Source organism: Bufo gargarizans, chromosome 1, assembly GCF_014858855.1.
Source record: "Bufo gargarizans isolate SCDJY-AF-19 chromosome 1, ASM1485885v1, whole genome shotgun sequence".
Lineage (NCBI taxonomy): Eukaryota > Metazoa > Chordata > Amphibia > Anura > Bufonidae > Bufo > Bufo gargarizans.
In genome coordinates this window covers 143,586,931-143,607,313 of record NC_058080.1, presented here as the reverse complement: position 1 = coordinate 143,607,313, position 20,383 = coordinate 143,586,931, and the positions used below count along the sequence as shown (strand labels likewise).

Below are 20,383 nucleotides of genomic sequence, written 5' to 3'. Positions count from 1 at the left end.
GCACAACAAATCTGCACCCCTTGTCAATTGGGAAAAACAAAGACCTACGAAGACTCGAACATTGCCCCAATCCTTTCCGTCCGCTCTCACCATGGATGCATTTTTGAGCAAAGACTCCCATAGTTCACCATCAGGATCTAAGTTGGCGCTGAGTCCATAGCCACCAGCGTGTCAGGACCCCCTTTTGTATCTCTCACCCAACATGTTGTCTGGTTCCTCACTCTCCCTGGCCTCGGGATCTCACAGAATCAACATGCCAACATCTCCGATATTTTCTGCAGCAGCACAAACAAAGAACTTAAGCTTAGCAGAAGCCAGCAAGATGGCCCTGCCTTCTCCTTCTACTGTGCAACGCAATCCGGATCAACCTCAAGCTTCAGATGGCTCCTTAACTTTGCACTCCCCTCCTGCTTCCTTGGAGCCTCCTGCTTTTAATAATGTGCTGCCTCCCTCACTACTGGACCCTGATGTCTCCCTCTCACGGGTATCTGCCTTGAGGATCTTGCTTGCTAAAACATAAGAGAGGATCTGCAGCAGGCACAATTCTCCCATAGGGGTTCATGTCGTTATGACCATTTTGATATTCCTCAACTCCTGCACTCCAGGATTCCTTTAAGATGTTGGTCCACCTCACCCTCAAGGTCTGCTGCCTCAGCCAGCGTTAATGAACCCCCCATCTGACTTATGGTCTCATGTACTACAGTTCACTATCAAACAGGATTTTTGTGCTCTTTTTTTCTGAAGTTATGAAAGCTTATAGGGCTGAGATTCGACAAGATGTTCAGAATACTGGTCAGCATCTCAACCAGCTTGAAAAAGACCATAACACATTGCAGGCAATTGTCCATCATTTCCAAAATCCAGTATCCTAACAAAACTACCATCATTCAAGATTTACAACACCATGTGGGGGACTTAGAGTGTGAGTGGTCCCTGTTCAGGAAAAGCTACAACATATATTTAACTCTAATTTAAGGAGGCTGCGATATACTGTGATTATAATGGACCATGCATAGAGGGATCTCCACCCAAAAATGGACGGAGGCACTCCCAGAGAGATAATTAGCTATATTTATGATTTTCGCCTTAAAGAGGAAATAACGGCTAAAGCACTTTCAACTCTATTTGTTGATTTTCTGGGTGCACAGGTCCACATCTTCCAAGACCTTTCTTGGATTACCATTCAGAAATGCAAGGTCTACCCCTAGAGAACATATTATTCTCTACAGATGAGGCTTTCCCCTCAGCCTGACCGCGCAAAATAACAGAAGTTTAGCGACGCTCCGTTTTCAAGATGATCTTTGAAACTACACCCCCCCCCCCATCCTGCCCACCTGGCAAAAAGTTGGTTAGCTTGAGGGGAGGTACCATACTTCAGATGGTGATCGCACTCCGCCTCCATGATTTAAGTGGTAGTGCATTCTTTTTTTATGAATCTTTTATAGGCATATATAGCATGGGTAATAAATGTCATGGAGTCAGTTTAATATTAGTCTTTTTGTATATCGTCCTCAATTTATCTACAGCAGCATAGGATGTCCAAGGGCTCATTTGCTATACCTTTTCTTATATCGGGCCTTTAGTGGGTGATATTGTTAAACATGTTTTGTCATGGTGGCTCCTATGTTCCACACTGGGAGTTAACTTAATCTTCACAATTCACTCTTTCTTAAAAGAGTAGTGTTCATGGTACTGCTGAGTCCCGTTTACAAGCTCTCACTCCCTTGTAGAGACTACTTGTATGGGCTGATAGTCTCATTTCTCAATATGTTCTTCATGGATCCTTATGACCATAGTTATTTTGTTATTCTTTATCTCCCATCCGCATATATCCTTCTTTCTTACAAGATTTATACAAGATGTGACCATTCTCAGCAGGAGGAGTAGCCTGGACTGCATTCCCTGAACCCCAGTTCCCATTACGCAACATTTTAACCAGGTTGGCACAGCACTACACCCTGATTACTGGTAATTATGGTTAAGTTTATTTTTTTTAATGTAAAGGCGTTAAACTCCAATATTAAAGGACATATAGCCTTTGTCAATCCAATGCCTTTCCGTGGCGTTTAGCAGACTTATTCATACCCATGCACTATATGACCTATGGCGTGTAGATATACTTTTACGGTCACCCTCGTCATACACACACTTGGACTGACAACTTTTTTGGAATTATTCCGCTACTTTGCAAATTGATTTCTGCCGACTTTGGATCTATATCTTAGTCAGATCATGCACTTGTCTCAGTAGAGGTTGACTTTTCTTCTCCCCCTCTGCAACGGACTCATTGGCATCGTAACAAATCGCTTTCGTCCAGTTATCTTACTAATACCAAACCTTGTTATTAGCTTCAACTTTTTTGGAAGTGCACAAGGCAGTTTTTAGAGGCCCAGTTGTCTCTTTAGCTTCCATACTTGGAAGCCCGGGAAAGACACCCTCAGATGTCTCTTTAACTCTGACACTGGGAGAAGTGGTGGCCCTCCTTCTAAGCTTAGATTTAGAAAAGGCCTTTGACCATGTAGATCGGTCATTTGTGTTTCACATCTTAAAGCACATTGGCTTTGGAGGGCCTCTACTTTCGCTATCCATAATGGAACCCTTCAAGGGTGTCCTTTAGACTACTTTCACACTAGCGTTTTTTTGAAGATCCGTCATGGATCTGCAAAAACGCTTCGGTTACAATAATACAACCACATGCATCCGTCAAGAACGGATGCGGTTGTATTATGTCTTCTATAGCCTTGATGGATCAGTCTTGAAACCATTGAAAGTCAATGGGGGACGGATCTGTTTTCTATTGTGCCAGATTGTGTCAGAAAAAACGGATCCGTCCTATTGACTTATATTGTGTGCCAGGACAGATCCGTTTGGCTCCGCTTCGTCAGGCAGACAGCAAAATGCTGCAGGCAGCGTTTGGGGTCCACCTCCAGAGCGTAATGGTGACTGAACAGAGGCAAACTGATGCATTCTGAGCGGATCCTTTTCCATTCAGAATGCATTAGGGCAAAACTGATCTGTTTTGGACCGCTTCTGAGAGCCCTGAACGGATCTCGCAAACGGAAAGCCAAAACGCCAGTGTGAAAGTAGCCTTATCATTACTCCTATATGTTTTGAGCCTCTTGCACACAGATCAGCGTGAAATCTAATATACATATATTAGTATATATGTATATATTACATTAGTATATATTAGTATACATATATCTAGTATACCAATTCGCAATAAATCTTTTAAAATTTCCCAATTTGCAGAGGATGTTCTTCTAACTCTTAACTCACCCTGTCGTTTTCCCTTTTTAATCTTCACCACACCCTTGATTGATACAGCTGGCTCTCCAAAACAGAACCCCTACCACTCAATATGTCCTCAATTAAGGTGCCTACCCTAAAATATTATTTCCTTTATTTCTGGCAAGAGAAATCTTTAACATACTTAGGGATTCATATTACCCCCTATATTCATGCTTATTTCAAGCTAAGTTACCTAAATTAATAAGGACACTTACTCGTTATTTAACAAATGGAAATCCATACTTATCACTCCTGTGCCCCCCTGTAGTTTTCCCACCCAGCATGTTAATACTGAGCATCGGTACAGGGAGGAGGAGACGCCAGGGTTTGTCAATGGGTGTCTCCTTCTCCCTGGCTGTGCCGCGATCCAATCACAGCGGAGAGCGTCACAGTCAGGGAGAAGGTGTTTTTTTTTTTTTTTTTTCTCTTATCTACGACCTATTGCCTCATGAACTACTCTACTTTCTTATAGACACTGAAGTGGAGCGACTTTGGCTTGTTCGATTCACCCTGGCCCCAAGATATGGGGCCGTCCAGTCAATATACCGTCCCATGCTCTTTTTTATATATTCCACATCTCCCTGATATCATGACCCTGTCCATGGTTAGGCCTTGGCTTGCAGTTAGTTTACTATGTTTTACATATGTATTAGACATCCACAGGCGGATTACTCTCTTGGAGAAATCTTGTTCCTAAATACTCAGTTCCCTTGATTGCCGAAAGTGATTTGGTCCAGGGCACTTTCAAGCACTCTCTGCAACACGTACTAGAAAAACCAAATCGAGCTACTGATAACTTGGCACCATACCCTGGAACTGATTCATAAGCATAATTCTGGGATACCAGATGTTTGCTGGAGATGCTCTTCCCTGCGATGTTCACCACATTTTTTGGAGATGCCCAGTAATCACTGAGTTCTGGACAGAAGTAGCATCTTTGTTACAATCTGGTTTTTAAATGCCAAATCGACCTTAACACTCAACATATATTCTGAATGTTCCTCCCAGGACATTTAGAGGTTCTTGTGCCAGGCTGCTCCTCCATTTGCTGATGACTGTGGAATGTTTGCGTTAATTGTTCTGGAAGCGTCATCGAGATCAGATTTAGGTGCTTGGATTAAGGACCTTCAGTCCTTGGGATACCTTTCAGCACTTATCCACAACTCTATGGACAAGTCCTCAAAGATAAGGACTGCTTGCAACGAATACAGTGACAAACTCCGACACTGATGTTTACTCCTGTATTGCTATGATACTTTCTTTGTCTTTCGTTATAACCTTCTCCATCGGTTTTAACTTGCTTTTTTTTTTACTTCTGCCTTTTTTCCTATTTTGTACCCTTGTCTCATAACCCCAATCTCCTTTTTCTGTAAAAAAAAAACTAACAAAAAACTAATGTAATAAAAATGAAATTAAAGACAAAAAAAGGTGAACTTTTTCCTGAAATAATTGACCTTATTCTTCAATTGACCTGCAGAGTTTTGGGATATATGGAATGCTTGTGGATATGCCCCACAGCGTTATTATCATTATTATTATTTATTATTAAAGAGCCATTCATTCCATAGCGCTGTACATGTGATAAGGGGTGCACATACATAACACCGACAATTGCACTAATCATAAACAAGATGAGTTACAAACTGGTACAGAAGGAGAGAGGGCCCTGCCCGTGAGGGCTTACAATCTACATGGTATGGGAGAAGGACACAGTAGGTGCGGGTTAAGTTGGTCATGGCGGTATAGAGGCAGCAAGGTCACTGGTTGTAGGCTTGTCTGAAGAGGTGGGTTTTCAGGTTTCTTTTGAAGGATTCCACTGTAGGTGAGAGTCTGATATGTTGGGGTAGCGAGTTCCAGAGTATGGGGGATGCACGGGAGAAATCTTGGAGTCGATTGTGGGAAGAGGGGATAAGAGGAGAGGAGAGAAGGCGGTCTTGTGAGGATCGGAGAGTGCGTGTGGGCATGTATCGGGAAAGTAGCTCAGAGATGTAGGGAGGGGACAGGTTATGGACGGCCTTGTATGTGTTTGTTAGTACTTTGAAGTGGATTCGTTGGGCAATGGGGAGCCAGTGAAGGGATTGGCAGAGGGGAGAGGCAGAGGAGTAATAAGGTGAGAGGTGGATTAGTCGGGCAGCAGAGTTGAGAATAGATTGGAGGGGTGCGAGAGTGCTAGATGGAAGGCCACAGAGGAGAATGTTGCAGTAGTCTAGGCGGGAGATAATGAGGGCATGTACGAGCATTTTCGCAGATTCAAAGTTAAGGAAAGCACGGATGCGGGAGATGTTTTTGAGTTGGAGGCGGCAGGTGGTGGAAAGGGCTTGGACGTGCGGTCGGAAGGAAAGGGCAGAATCTAAGGTCACTCCAAGGCAGCGGGCTTTGTTGACTGGGGATAATGTGCAGCCATTGATCGTGATAGATAGGTCTGTTGGGGGGGTTGAACAAGATGGGGGAAAGATTATGAATTCTGTCTTATCCATGTTAAGTTTAAGAAAGCGAGAGGCGAAGAAGGATGATATAGAAGATAGACATTGTGGGATTCTTGATAGTAAGGTGGTGATGTCTGGACCAGAGAGGTAGATTTGTGTGTCATCAGCATAGGAGTGATACTGAAAGCCATGGGACTCTATGAGCTGTCCCAGGCCAAAAGTGTAGATTGAGAAGAGCAGGGATCCTAGGATAGAGCCTTGCGGGACACCAACAGAGAGGGCATGAGGCGAGGAGGTGGTGCGGGAGTGGGAGACGCTAAACGTCCGGTCTGTGAGATATGATGTGATCCAGGAGAGAGTCAGGTCAGTGATGCCAAGAGATGAGAGAGTTTGCAACAGAAGGGAGTGGTCAACAGTTTCGAAGGCAGAGGACAGGTCAAGGAGAAGGAGGACAGAGTATTGTTTCTTGGTTTTGGCTGTCAGTAGGTCATTGGTGACTTTGGTAAGGGCAGTCTCGGTCGAGTGGTGGGTTCGGAAGCCAGATTGTAGGCGGTCATAGAGGGAGCAGGAGGAGAGGTGGGAGGACAGTTCTGAATGGACATGTTGTTCAAGTAGCTTTGAGGCATACGGAAGAAGTGATATAGGGCGATAACTGGACAAGGAAGATGGGTCAAGTGAAGGCTTTTTGAGGATGAGTGTAATGGTAGCATGTTTAAAAGCAGAGGGGAAGACACCAGAGTTTAGTGATAGATTGAAGAGATGAGTTAGGGCTGGGATAAACACTGTGGTGAGGTTAGGGATGAGGTGGGATGGGATCGGGTCAAGTGCACAGGTGGTGAGATGTGATCTGGAGAGTAGAGTGGAGAGTTTTTCTTCTGTAATGGTGGAGAAGCGGGTTTTGGGGGGAGAGGACCGAGCAGTTGTGTAGAGGGTCTGTGGGGGCTGTGTAGTAAAGCTTTCTCTGATGTGGACTATCTTTTGTTTGAAATATTTGGCAAAGTCCTCAGCTGAGAAGAGAGGAGAGGGTGGTGGCGCTGGGGGGCGGAGAAGGGAGTTAAAAGTGCTAAAAAGTTGTTTAGGGCTGTGTGACAAGGAAGATATGAGAGATGAGAAGTAGGCCTGTTTTGCATCAGCGAGTGAGGATTTGAATATGAGGAGGGAATGCTTGTATGCAGTGAAATGATCTTTAGAAGGGGATTTTTTTCCATCGCCGCTCAGCAGCCCTGGAAGCTTGTCTGAGTTTCTTGGTCAGGTTGGTGTGCCAGGGTTGTCTGTTGATTTTCCGGATTTTGTTGTGTGAGGGGGGCAACAGTGTCCAGAGATGTACTTATTGTGGTGTTATATAGGGTGGTAGCAGCTTCCACTATGTTCCACTATGGACACAACCACTGTGGTCTGCTGACATATCATCCATATAGTTTTGTGATTCCATGACCTGAAAAGATTTGGGAATCGCCACTCTTCTACGTAAAACCATATACATAAACAAGCTGTAACGTTCTGACAAGTCAACCCATGTGGGGTGATAATGATATGTTGTCACAGAAACCCCCAGGTTACAGTATGTCTTATATAACCCCTTAAAAGAGTTGACCACTATCTATTACTAGCTGCACATATGCCAGGAATAGCACATGCATGCAGCTAGTAATAAGCATTATTAAACTATCGGTACCAATGTCTGATGGTTTAATATGCCTAATTTATGTTTTCTTGCAGGTCTTCTCTTCTGCTGCCTGGTGCTGCACTTACAAAAAAGCCACTTAGGGCAGTTCCCATCAATCAGCGGCCTCCATTCACTCACTCTTGGGGGTAACAAGGGTACTAGCCCATACACACTTGTAACCAGTGCATGTGAATGAAGGCAGTGATAGATTTTTGGAACGTGTAATCAAACAAGACCTATCTGCCATTTACAATAGGTGATATCACAGCTTATCTGCCACATCTTGTGGACAGTGTGAAAATTTCAGGATTGTCTAAATTTTTTAAAATATAGTGACATGCAAAAATGTAAAAAAAAATATAATATCACCCAAAGAAGAAAAAAAAAATGTGATTTGAACATTAGTCAATTTTCGGATTTCTGACATTCCCTTTTAGTATGCTGTTCCTAGCACATGTGCAGCTAGTAATAGACTGTGGCCAACTACTTTAAAGACCCTCAATGAAAATGTACATCAAGGGCTGCTGTCAGTCCCCAGACAGCGACATACTTTTTCATATTGGTCGTCTTATGGGTGCTCTCAATATAGAGTTATTTAGTTGCACTCTAGTTAAATGCATGCAATTTTCTTTATAGAGGCAAACAAATAGGCCCCATTATAATGGCCGTGTCCGTTTTGCAAACCACAGATCTGCAAAACATGACCACTGTCCGTGTGTCCTTTAACGTCAGTGGGTCCGCGATCTGCAAGATGCGACTAAAGATGTGACATGTCCTGTGTTTTGCGGTGTGACTGTACGGACCAGGAAGCACATGGAAGCTGTGCTGCAAAAGGTAGGACATGGACTTTGTCTGCAACATGCGGACCGCGGGCCCATTTAAGTTAATAGCTCTGGATGGTGATGCTGGTTGCACGCGGTCCACAAAGCAAACCTGGCCATGAAACGATCAAGTGACTGGGGCGTTACAGCTTTTACTTCCTTAGTTGCGGTCAATTCCCCCCCCCCCAATACAATGTGTTTATTCAGCAAAAGTAAAGAGAAAAGAAAAAAACAAATTGGTATTGCTGTAATCTTACCGATACACAGAATATGGCATTAAAACTCTGTCTAAAAAAATATAAATTGTGAAAAGTTATACAGTGACAAAAAAGTGCTCTCTTGGAATTAAAACCTGCTGTAAATGCCCTTAAATTTTTTTTGGGGTAATATACTTAATTTTTAACGTTATTTTGGGGGGAATTATTTTTATGGTGTTCACTGCTAAAAATAACATGATGTCTTTATTTTGTGGGTCACTACAATTATGATGTTGCCAAATTTATATATTTTTTTTATATCTTTTCTCTCCTATACTGCAGGCTGTTAGCTCCAACCCTACCCCCCTCTCCTCTTTTAGGCTACTTTCACATTTGCGGCAGTGATTCTGGCAGACTTTAAAACAAGATCAGAATCACAGCATTATCTCTACTCCATCAGGAAATATAGCCATTGGGAGTAACAATGGGTGAAACCTGCTTTCAATTTCAGCTGCTATCACTCCCACCTGAAATCTAACAGCTATATCTCCTGATGTAGAGGAGATAATGCTGTGAATCTGGTCTTGTTTTAAAGCTTAGACATTAAACAGCCCTCCCTCGCCCTTTAACTGCTGAACTGTTAAAGGGTTGACTGATATTGATGAACTATTCCGACTCCCGGCACCCCCACCGATCAGCTGTTTGAATGAGAAGGAGCAGTTGTAGTTATACTCCGACCCAATTAAGTGAATAACATTGAGCTGTAATTACACCTGCTCGCCACTGCAGTGCCAGAAGTTAGAACCCCGCCGATCTGATATGGCCTTTTTCAAGTGCTTTTCAAACCTGTTGGGTGGTTAAGAGGTTTTGGTCTTTAGGTATTTTATTCCTGTGTTGGTTTTTTTTGGAGGTTTTTTTTTGTGAAAAATATGTTAATTAAAGTGAATGCTTCATAAAGTATCTGATATTTCAGCTATGCTGAGGTTGGTTCAGAAAGGAGGCGTGAGCGTGGTATTGAAGATTCCCCACCAGTGATCATCTCGGATAAAGTAAGTGCTTGTCTTCCTGACTTTAGGTTTAGAGTGCCTGGACTTTTTTTGGTTCTTGAATTAAGCATATTAAGTAAATACATTTATACATTTTACACGCTGCCTGCCACTGCAACGTAGCACACCTCCATCTGTACCATGGCTTGCTGCATATTGGCCAGAAAAAAATCTGCAAAAAAGGGTTGTCATTTTCCATTCACATGTAAAATTTAAGAGAATGGGAAGAAACCACCTCAGGCTAGATGTTGGATTTGGCAATTTGCAGAATTATATGATGCTCTTGGGTTGAGAAAATGCTCCTGGTGTATTTATTCAGGGATAGATCTTGCAGGTAGAATTTGAAATCAATCCATTCGTTAAAATCCATTTTGCAGCACAGCTTTGCTTCATGATGGGAATGGATAATTATTCATCAGGCCTTTGTGTAATTGTTCCTTCTCACAGCAGAACATTGTGTGATAGCTTAGATCATATATCCTTGAGAGGGAAATGCTAATGACGTTTGTGTTGCAGTTACCTGTTGGTTATGCATGGTTCTTATCTGGACACTGCACAGTCCGGTTTGTGAGAAAAACCTGGCATTGTGTCTCTTTAGAATCAGGACAGTGTCTCAGACCATCATATAAACAAGGACAGTCTGAAGGATGCCTTGGAAAGGTTTGATGACAGCAGGACACCATCTCCTTCATCCAAGAGTTCCATCAAATCCTCTTCTCACACGGCCGTGTCTGATCCATCATGTGAGTATGCCATGGACTCATACATACATGTGTATCCTATTCATTCTCAAAACCAGGGATCAGCAACCTTCAGCACTCCAGCTGCTGTAAAACTACAACTCCCAGCATGTAAACATGCTCAGTTTTTCTTCTAACTCCCACAGAAGTGAATGGAGCACTCTGGGAGTTATAGTTTCAGAACACCTGGAGTGCCGGAGGTTGCTGATCCCTGCTCTAAGCTGTATGGTCGTTGTTTTTGTGGTATTCTCATTTCCATGCGTATGTCTCTAGCCACACCTACCAAGATTCCAACAGACACCAGTACGCCTCCACGACAGGCTCTGTCAGGCTTGGATAAGAGGCGCTCCTCCATTAGCAGTCAGGTAAGGCTGTGCTTGCATATAAAATTTCATAAAATAGGAAGGCCTTTCCTCTATGTATGTACAGGTTGGAATAACGTTTCATTTGCCCTTCTAGTCAATAAGCTCGCAGTCTCTTAACCAGTCATTATCACAGCCAGTACAGAAGCAACCACCTCCTGCCATCCATCTACAGTCTGGGATAAGTCAGGTATGCAGAGATCACTTACTTATAGTACTTCTTCAAAGAATCTCATTTAAAAGGGCTTCTGCCATCAGGAATATGGTTATTAAACTGGCTGACTGTACACATGTGCTAATGTCAGCTGAACAGTCTCTTTTTATGTGCCTCTGTTTGTGAAAAATGAACTTTTATTATATGCAAATGAGCCTCTAGGGGTGTTGCCCCTATTCTTAGAGGCTTAGTTCTCCCTCCTCTGGCCACGCCCTCGTTATGCTGATTGAGTGTTCACATCATCCTGGCTGGTGCTGTCAATCAGCATGATGAGGGCGCAGCCAGAGGAGGGAGAAGAGAGCCTCTAGGAGTAGGGGCAACACCCCCATTGCTCATAGGCTCATTTGCATAAAATAAAAGTTCATTTTTACATTAAAACGGAGGCACATAGAAAGAAGGGACAAAGACTGTCAGCTTCAGCTGACATTAGCACATGTCTACAGTCAGCCAGTTTAATAACAATGTGTCTGATGACAGAAGCACTTTTAATGTTCTAGAATAGTAAAATAATGTATGTAGTCACTCACCTGTCGTGATTTCTGGAGTGAGGTGCCCTGTTAAAAAGGCTTACCCCAAAAGCCTCTCAAAAAAGAGGTATACAAAAATTAATCATATTAACACGCACTCTGTCATTCGGAACTGTATTAAAATCTAGAGCTTTAATTGGATATAAAGAAAAGAAATGTATAGATAGAATGGGTAGAGACTGGTTACTGTAAGGAATAGTCAATATAGATACAATTAGCAAAATATTTAATCAACCCTAATACATATAATATTTCCACTATTCCATATATAAGAAAACACAGCTGTAAAAATGTATATACAAAGAAGAAAAAATGAAAAATATATAAAATATAAAAACTATAGCCCAAATCAATTGTTGGTGTTCTTTTTGTTGCACCATAATTGTATACAAATCAAATATCTGATTGAGGCAAAAAGTTCTTATTTTACATGATTAATCAAGTGAATAATATTTATCGAACCCAGTGATTGTGAAAGAACGTAAAATTGTAAAAAAAAAAAATAAGACTAAAAATGAGTTTCAATTAATCATAGTGATCTGTGATTTCTTCAATTGCTTCTTGATTTGTTGAAAATATAATATCATTTAATATATTCTATTTGTATATAGTGTCTCTTGGTGTAAAAATAAAGTAAAAGTGATAATATCCCTTAGATCAGGGGTGCACAACCCACGGGCCGCATGTGGCCCCCAGAGCCAAGGTTTGCAGCCCCTGGCCTCCTGGACAGTTTCTACCTGCAGCGCCACATGACGAATCATTACAGCTTCTGCCCCTGCATTGTAGCAGGAGCAGGTCTGTTCCCGGCTGTCAGTTACAGTGGGGAAGCCGAGGAGAAGGCAGAAGCAGTGTATCAGCGCTTCTGCCCTCTCCTCAGATAGGTGAGTGGCACACTATGCAGGGTGGACCCGGCTTGGGGCAGAGGAGTGCAGAGCTGCAGGGTCAGGCCTGTGTACAATGCCCCCACAGCAGGCTTGTTTCCCCTGTAACTGGTGCTCCTTTGGATGCCCCATTTAAAGTGGAAATAGTGCAAAAAAAAAAAAAAGTCTGTGTCCCCAAAGGTCTTTCAGTGACCTCTTGGGGACAAATTATGCGGAAAAAAATTACTTTAAAAATTTGAACCAATTTTATTTTTTAAACACAAATAAAAGAAAAAGGAAAAATATGATGTGGCAAAAAATTGAAAATTTTATTAAAAAAAATACAAATAAAAGAAAAGTAAAGGAAAAATTGCAAAATAAGTGTTTACTATCCCCTAACAGACAGTCTTTTTGTGATCCCTTGGGGGGGGCACATTATGTGGCAAAAATATATTTAAAAAAAATAGAAAATTAAAAATAAAATAAAAATAAAAAAGTGCAAAATAGTAGTGTTCATTGTCCCCCACCAGTCTTTTTGTGACCTCTTGGGGGACATATTATGTGGCAAAAATATATTTTAAATAATAAGTAATAAATCAATTATATAAAAAAATACAATAAAATACAAATAAAAGTTAAAATAAAAATGAAAAAGTAAAAAATTTAAAAAAATTCAGTGTATTTGTAGCAGAAATATTTTAAAAATTACCGTAAGTTAAAGATAAAAAAAATAAAAGAATAAAATATATAAAAGAAAAAACACCCACACCATCGACACAAAATAGGGAACTAATAAAAAAAAATTATTTTGGTGTCAGATTGCATATTTAACCCCTTCTACCCCGGGCCAGTTTTTGCAAATCTGACTTGTCACTTTATGTGGTAATAACTTTGGAGCACTTTTTCTTATCCAAGCCATTCTTATTGTTTTCTCGTGACACATTGTACTTCATGATAGGTCATCAATTTGAGTCAATATATTTCTTTTATTTTTTTATATTAACAATTTTTATTGTTTTTTTTAATTTTCATAAACATAGTCATAATAAGAGCATTGACTGGTATACAATGTATAAAGATATACATAAGCGATAGTTATGATTAACAGTCAAAAGTACAGTGTGCATTTGTAAACGCAGAGAGAGGCCTATATGGCCATGTAAAGGCAAACATCATATAAAGGGGAACAAAAACATTAAGTTAAATTAACTTTGTACATAGAACGCTGTCAACTAGCGCTACACCGCATGGAATTCGCAGCGGTGTATTAGCAGTCCCGCAACCTGCCAATAAGGTAATGTACAGACTAGCTGTACAAGACTCAGAAAGACTAGAAACAATAATAGTACACCGCGCGCTATATTAGAAGTGGTGCCGAACAAGTTAACCAAAGCACACTCTTCCTTATCGCGTACTTTTACACTATAGGCAGTAAATCTGTGTGTTCGTCCTACCTTTACTCAGATGTATCTGCCGCGATGTGGTGTTCCGTGATGGTCCACGTGTCTGTACTGTGTTTGAAGCAGGGCAGGAGACGTAGATCCAGGAAGGATGGCTGTGGCGTCGGCCTTTTTGGTATTAAGGTATTGGGCAGTGATTCGCCCCGGCCGGTAGCAAAATATGCCCGTTACCTGTTTTAGATTAACGCTCACGTCTGAGCTGGTGACGTCACCGTTGGTATGCTACGGGTAGCAGTGGAGGTCAATCCTACGCGTTTCAAGTGCAACGGCACTCTTCCTCAGGGAATGTTACATCCACTGCATTGAAGCTTGTTATTTATAGTCCGTGCTGTCCATCCTTCCCACCCCTCTAATTCCGTGACTTATTCAAAACCAAACAGTTCAATTTCTGAGTTGAGGCCTTTTGGCAACATGGTATCTAGGTTAAAGATCCATTCTGTTTCTTTTTTTGATTGTTTCTTAATGTAATCTCCTCCTCGGGCGTCTGGTTCTATTTTATCTATGCCCATAAAGGACATACCTTCTAATCGTCCTCCATGTTCTTCCGTAAAATGCCTAGATAAGGGATGCCCTATAGATTTTTTCTTTATATTGTATATATGCTCGCTAATACGTTTTTTCAATTTTCTCTTAGTGCGTCCAATATACAATTTATTACAGGGACATTTGATGGCATAGATAACCCCTTCGGTGTTACAGGAGATGTGACCCCTTATTTTTTGCTCAAAGGTGCCCTCAGGATTTTTTACGTACTGTGTTTTAATTGTATTTTTAGCTGTATTTTTACATGGGACACATCTTTTGCAAGGAAAAAATCCTTGCAGGAGATTGGTTTTTGTATTTATCTTTTTGCCCACAATTCCTGCACCTTTACAGATTACATTAAGAAACAATCAAAAAAAGAAACAGAATGGATCTTTAACCTAGATACCATGTTGCCAAAAGGCCTCAACTCAGAAATTGAACTGTTTGGTTTTGAATAAGTCACGGAATTAGAGGGGTGGGAAGGATGGACAGCACGGACTATAAATAACAAGCTTCAATGCAGTGGATGTAACATTCCCTGAGGAAGAGTGCCGTTGCACTTGAAACGCGTAGGATTGACCTCCACTGCTACCCGTAGCATACCAACGGTGACGTCACCAGCTCAGACGTGAGCGTTAATCTAAAACAGGTAACGGGCATATTTTGCTACCGGCCGGGGCGAATCACTGCCCAATACCTTAATACCAAAAAGGCCGACGCCACAGCCATCCTTCCTGGATCTACGTCTCCTGCCCTGCTTCAAACACAGTACAGACACGTGGACCATCACGGAACACCACATCGCGGCAGATACATCTGAGTAAAGGTAGGACGAACACACAGATTTACTGCCTATAGTGTAAAAGTACGCGATAAGGAAGAGTGTGCTTTGGTTAACTTGTTCGGCACCACTTCTAATATAGCGCGCGGTGTACTATTATTGTTTCTAAATTAACTTTGTGACAGGGTACTAAGATAGAACCGACATGGCGTAAGTATGAGAAGCGTTAGAGTAGAGTTAAGGTATTGGCCCAGGGACATTGGGGTGAGGGAGGAGAGCTTAGGAGAAGTTCCTATAGGCTCTCCAGGGGGACCAAATCTGGAGAAATGTGTGTCTGGTGCGAGATTCCCAATGGGAGATCTCCTCCATTCTGTAGATCTGGTCAACTCTGCTAATCCATTGTTCCAAACTAGGGACTTCAGAAGACAGCCAACAAGTCGGTAGTAGTAGTCTGGCAGCAGCTATCAGGAGTGAGAAGAGTGAGGACTTAAATGAGTTGACCCCCCCTATTCCTATGGATAATAGAGCCAAATATTCGATATATATGCAAATTAACCTGGGATGAGTCCTGTACGTGAGATGAGTCAGGGACAGGACTCCTCTCAGGTTAATTTGCATATGTATCAAATCATTTTTTTTACACAATAAAAAGCACAGAGAGCTATGGGGACTGGGTATTGCGGATGTGCCAGCGGCCATCTAGCAACCCATGTCCTCAGCTCTATACACAAAATCCCGGTGACAGGTTCCCTTTAAGTTAAGCCACCACGGGTTAACTAGTTCGCATGACCACCAGATGTGCAAGAAAGAACCTTTGGATTTGGAACAACGCCAGCACCTATCTGTGGCATTCGGGTTGTATAGGCACGTCTTATCAGGGGTTCTGTACCATCTCATAAGGACCTTGTAGCTATTTTCCTGGATACGCACACATCTGGAGATCTTATGTGGGGCAATTAGAGCTTTGGCTATTTCGGGAGGTGTCAGAGTTCGTTGGAGGTCTTTTTCCCATAAACCAATTACTGCGGGTTTGAGGGCTGTAGGGGAGGACGTCAGGTTTTTATATATTGTGGAGATGATTTTAGAGGGATATTTCTTATTACTGATCAAATCTTCAAACCAGCAGGTAGTGCTGGAAGAAGAGGTCTTGTTTGTGAGGAGAAGGGATTTGGTTTTAATGAAACTCAAAAGGACTGGGTTGTGAATCTGCGTATCTAGCACTCTAAAAATTTCTAAGTCTGAGAGTATACAACCGTTTGGGTCAAGGAGCCGAGAGACAGGAATATCAAGAGACCTCAAAGCTAAAGGACAGCTATCCCTCAAGTCTTTGGGAGCTAGGTTGATAACATCTCTTATCTGAAGAAGAGGGGAAGGCAGATTTAAAACCTTAGAACCAAGTGAGAAACTTCTCCAGACCTTTAATGTATTACGGATGAGGGGGTTTGGGATGGAGCCAGGTGAAGGGGGTGGTTTATCAGCGAGTAAGAGGGCTCTGATGGGGGAAGATAGGAAGGCATTCTCTATTATGGGCCAAGATTTATGGGGTGGATTTCTGATCCAGTCAACTACCCGAGAAAGTTGTATGGCTTTCATATATGACTCTGGGTCGGGGAGTCCAATTCCGCCTTTAGCTTTAGGTCTAGTTAGTGTAAGGAATGAGATGCGGGAGTTTTTACCACTCCAAATAAATTTTCGTATGAGCTTATTTAAGGAGGCAAAGAAGGATTTAGGGATTTCTATAGGGAGTACCTGCATTAAGTAAGTGAGTCTCGGTATAATTAAGGACATTAGAATGTTTTTCCTACCAAACCAAGAAAGGTATGGGAAATCCAGTGAGTCTATTTGGGTTTGTATAGATGCTAGAAGAGGTTTAAAATTTAAGCTAAATAATTCTGGCAAATGGGGGGAAATCCTGACTCCTAGATATGTTAATAGTTGGGTTTGCCAATTAAATGGGGAGTTTACCTGAAGGGATGAGAGACTCAGGGGAGAAAGACCCATGTGGAGAATTTGAGATTTCGAAGGATTGACTTTGAAATTGGATAGTGAGCTGAAAAGGGAGAGCTTTGACAAAATTCTAGGCATGGAAGTATGGGGGTTGGTGGTTAGGATTAGTAAGTCATCAGCGAAGGCCGCCAATTTAAATTCGTGACGCCCAACCATCAAACCCCTAATCTCTTTGTCTTGCCGAAGAATTTGTAGGAGAGACTCCATAACCAGGACGAATATAAGGGGAGATAGTGGGCAGCCTTGCCTCGTGCCATTTCTTATTGGAAACTGGGAAGACATCAGTCCATTGACCGACACGGATGCCGAAGAATGCACATACATAGAAAACACAGCGTTTATGTATTGTACAGGCAGATGAAATTTTGAGAGGGTTAGCTTAATGTATGTCCAGTCTATTCTATCAAATGCTTTCTCAGCATCCGTGCCGATCATGACCAGGGGGAGGGCTTTATGGGAAGCGTAGAACAGGGCATTGAGTATTTTAGTAGTATTATCCTTCCCTTCACGACCTTTAACAAACCCTACCTGGTCAGGATGTATCAAGTGAGGGAGTAAGTTTTGCAGTCTTGTGGCAAGCATTTTAGCAATGAGCTTGAGGTCCACATTAAGCAAGGATATGGGGCGGTAATTGGAGCAAGATGTGAGGTCTTTACCCTCTTTGGGGATTATTGTGATTGTGGCTTTCGTCATGTCTGAAGAAAGTGGGTGGCCGGTTAGTGTACTGTTACAGATGGGGAGCATGTAAGGAAGTAGAAGTTCTCCAAAGGCCGAATAGTACGATATAGGAAGGCCATCGGGACCAGGGCTTTTTCCTTTGGGGGTAGAGTTGATGGCCGTTGTTAGTTCTAGGAGGGTAAATGGCTTGGACAGGGATTCTTGCTGAGTGGTAGTTAGGAACGGGAGATTGAGGGTATCCAAAAAAGATTTGATATTGGCTTCTCTGTCTAGGGAGGTGTTTGGAAGAGCAGGTGGAGGGAGGTTATATAGAGCTTCGTAAAACAGTTTAAACTGGTCCGCAATTTCTTCAGCTTTAAAAAGCTGAGTACCTTGTGGGGATTTGATGCTTTGCACATAACGGGAATCTCTTCTCTGTTTAATTCTGCGCATCATGAATTTCGATGCTTTATTTCCGTGAGCGAAAATTTTTTGTTGAGCCGACAAATAGAACTTAGCTGAACGCTCGTTTAATAAGTTCTTCAATTGTGTTCTAAGAGAAGAGAGTTCCGCTAGATGATGGGCAAGCAAGGATTGTTTATGAGCTTTTTCCACTATGTGGATTTTGGACAGTAAAGTATTAAGCTTCCTTTCAGACTCTTTCTTTAAAAAAGAACAGAGGCTGATCAGCCTGCCTCTGATATAGGGCTTGTGAGCGTCCCAGAGGACCTGGGGGGATATTTCTGGGGTGTTGTTTAGTCTAAAATATTCCTCAAGAAAGGATGATATTTGTAATTTATGTTTGGAGTTACCCAACAATGATTCATTAAACCTCCAATTTGTATATCTACTGCTTTTGACTTCAGGACGTATAGAACAATATATAGGGGAGTGGTCAGATAGTGTAATATCTCCTATTCGGGCTGAGGAGCAAAGCTGAAGTTTTTCTTTTGGAGCTAGAATATAATCGATCCTACTGTATGAGGAGTTAGCTGAGGAATAGAAGGAGAAATCCACTGAATCAGGGTTGAGGCAGCGCCATATATCAACCATACCCAAGTTATATAATTTAGTATGCAGTGATCTGAGGGCTTTTGCAGAAATTGATGACTTCTTTGAAGAAGTATCAATGAGAGGGTTAAAGGGCAGGTTAAAGTCTCCTGCTATGATCAAGAATCCTTCCCTTTGTGAGTCTGCTAAGGCTAGGGTACTAGAGAGCCAATTAACCTGATCTGAATTAGGGGCATAAATATTGACAAATGTGAACATGGCTTGCCCTATTTTGCCCTTGAGGATGAGATATCTACCGTCTGGGTCCTGCAAATGGGACATATACTGGAAGGGAAGCCCTCTAGAGAAACCTATACTGACTCCCCTCGAGGCAGCACCCCCGGCTCCACAATGGTACCAGCAGGGAAACTTGGAGTGAGAGAGGTCTGGGTATCTGTCATGCTTAAAGTGAGTTTCCTGGAGGAAGATCACTGAGCATTTCTCTTTATGCAATAAGGAGAAGATTTGGCTTCTCTTAGAGGGGGATCTCAAGCCTTTGACATTATAAGATACCAATTTAAGGTCAGACATTTTTGAGTATGGAGAAAAGTGTGACGCAGGGTCTAATTGGCATAATAGCTAAGAGGATAACGACCAACCATAGAGGGGGAAGGAGGGTGCCACCTCGAGAGAAGCGTATCCGAAACCATTGTCCCAAGCCGTCCCGGGACCATGTCTTCTCAATCAACACCATGTCGGGATCGCCCATAAGGAGAGCAATCAAGGAAAATCTTGAGCGCCTGTCAGAATAACATAGATTAAACTTCAAGAACAAAACCAGAAAAAATAATCGTAGATGGTTAGTTAGATGTCTAGAGAATGGGAACATGTCGACTCTAGTTCCCTGAGTAGGTGATATGATGTGGGGGGAGGAAGATATGGGTGAATACCATAGAGCAGCAGCTCCCTCAAAGGGATTAATACGACTGGAAGGTTAAGTTGGGGTGCCCTCGAAATTGTATCAAACCTGGGGACAATCATTAAGTTAGGGCTTCCGTCTCCGCAGGTATAGGTGGGGGGGATGGATGGGGGAGAGAAAGAAAAAGGGGACACAGTATATGGGTTAGCATATATGACTCAGGAACTACTATTCATATATAAAGCTATAATAGCCTTCAAACAGATGGGATGGGGGTCCCTACTGTATCTTCCTCTTACACTGAGTGGGGATAAGCTACCAGCAAGGGCGATAAAAGAATAAACTCCTAGTTCACCACCCAGAGTATAGAGCCAAAAATTTTGGAGAGCACCATTATATTAGTAATAGTACCAGAATCTAAGGATTGAGTCCTATAAAGTCCCTTTTATAGGGAAAAGAGAGAAAGGAGGAAGGAAAGGAAGGATTAGAGGAATATTACTTATCAGCTAAAGTTAGGCGCTTAGGAGTAGGTGTAACATTTCCCCTTCTGGATCTTTGGGATTTGGGGGTGCGGAGAGGTTCCCATGGAGTTGTCGTAGGTAGGTTCGGCAAGGCGGTCAAGTTCTGGGCCATGTCCCAATTTTCTATCGGCAACGGCGATATCTGGAGAAGATCGTAAGCTTTATGCAGGTCGCTGTAGGAGGCAATGTGGACGCAGCGCCCATCGTGGAGAAAGGAGAGTCCAAATGGGAATGTCCATCTATATAGAATCTTGTGGTGACGCAGCAGGTCAGTGAGTGGTTTCATCATTTTCCGTTTCTTCAGGGTGGATTGGGCTAAATCCTGATAAATAGTAATGGGATTGCCCTCCCATTCCACAGAGTCAGAGTTCCT

At 42.3% G+C, this 20,383-nt stretch overlaps 1 protein-coding gene across 5 annotated transcripts in view; it reads left to right on the top strand.

The window, feature by feature from the left end:
* The window catches only part of CLOCK (clock circadian regulator), a 125,035-nt gene that overhangs the window by 88,103 nt on the left and 16,549 nt on the right, over positions 1-20,383 (top strand). For all 5 annotated transcript variants that reach the window (XM_044299278.1, XM_044299271.1, XM_044299252.1 and 2 more), the window contains 4 exons: positions 9,375-9,450; positions 10,046-10,190; positions 10,461-10,552; positions 10,647-10,739. In XM_044299278.1, the coding sequence (XP_044155213.1) occupies positions 9,375-9,450; positions 10,046-10,190; positions 10,461-10,552; positions 10,647-10,739 (406 nt within the window). The remainder of the gene's footprint in view (positions 1-9,374; positions 9,451-10,045; positions 10,191-10,460; positions 10,553-10,646; positions 10,740-20,383) is intronic.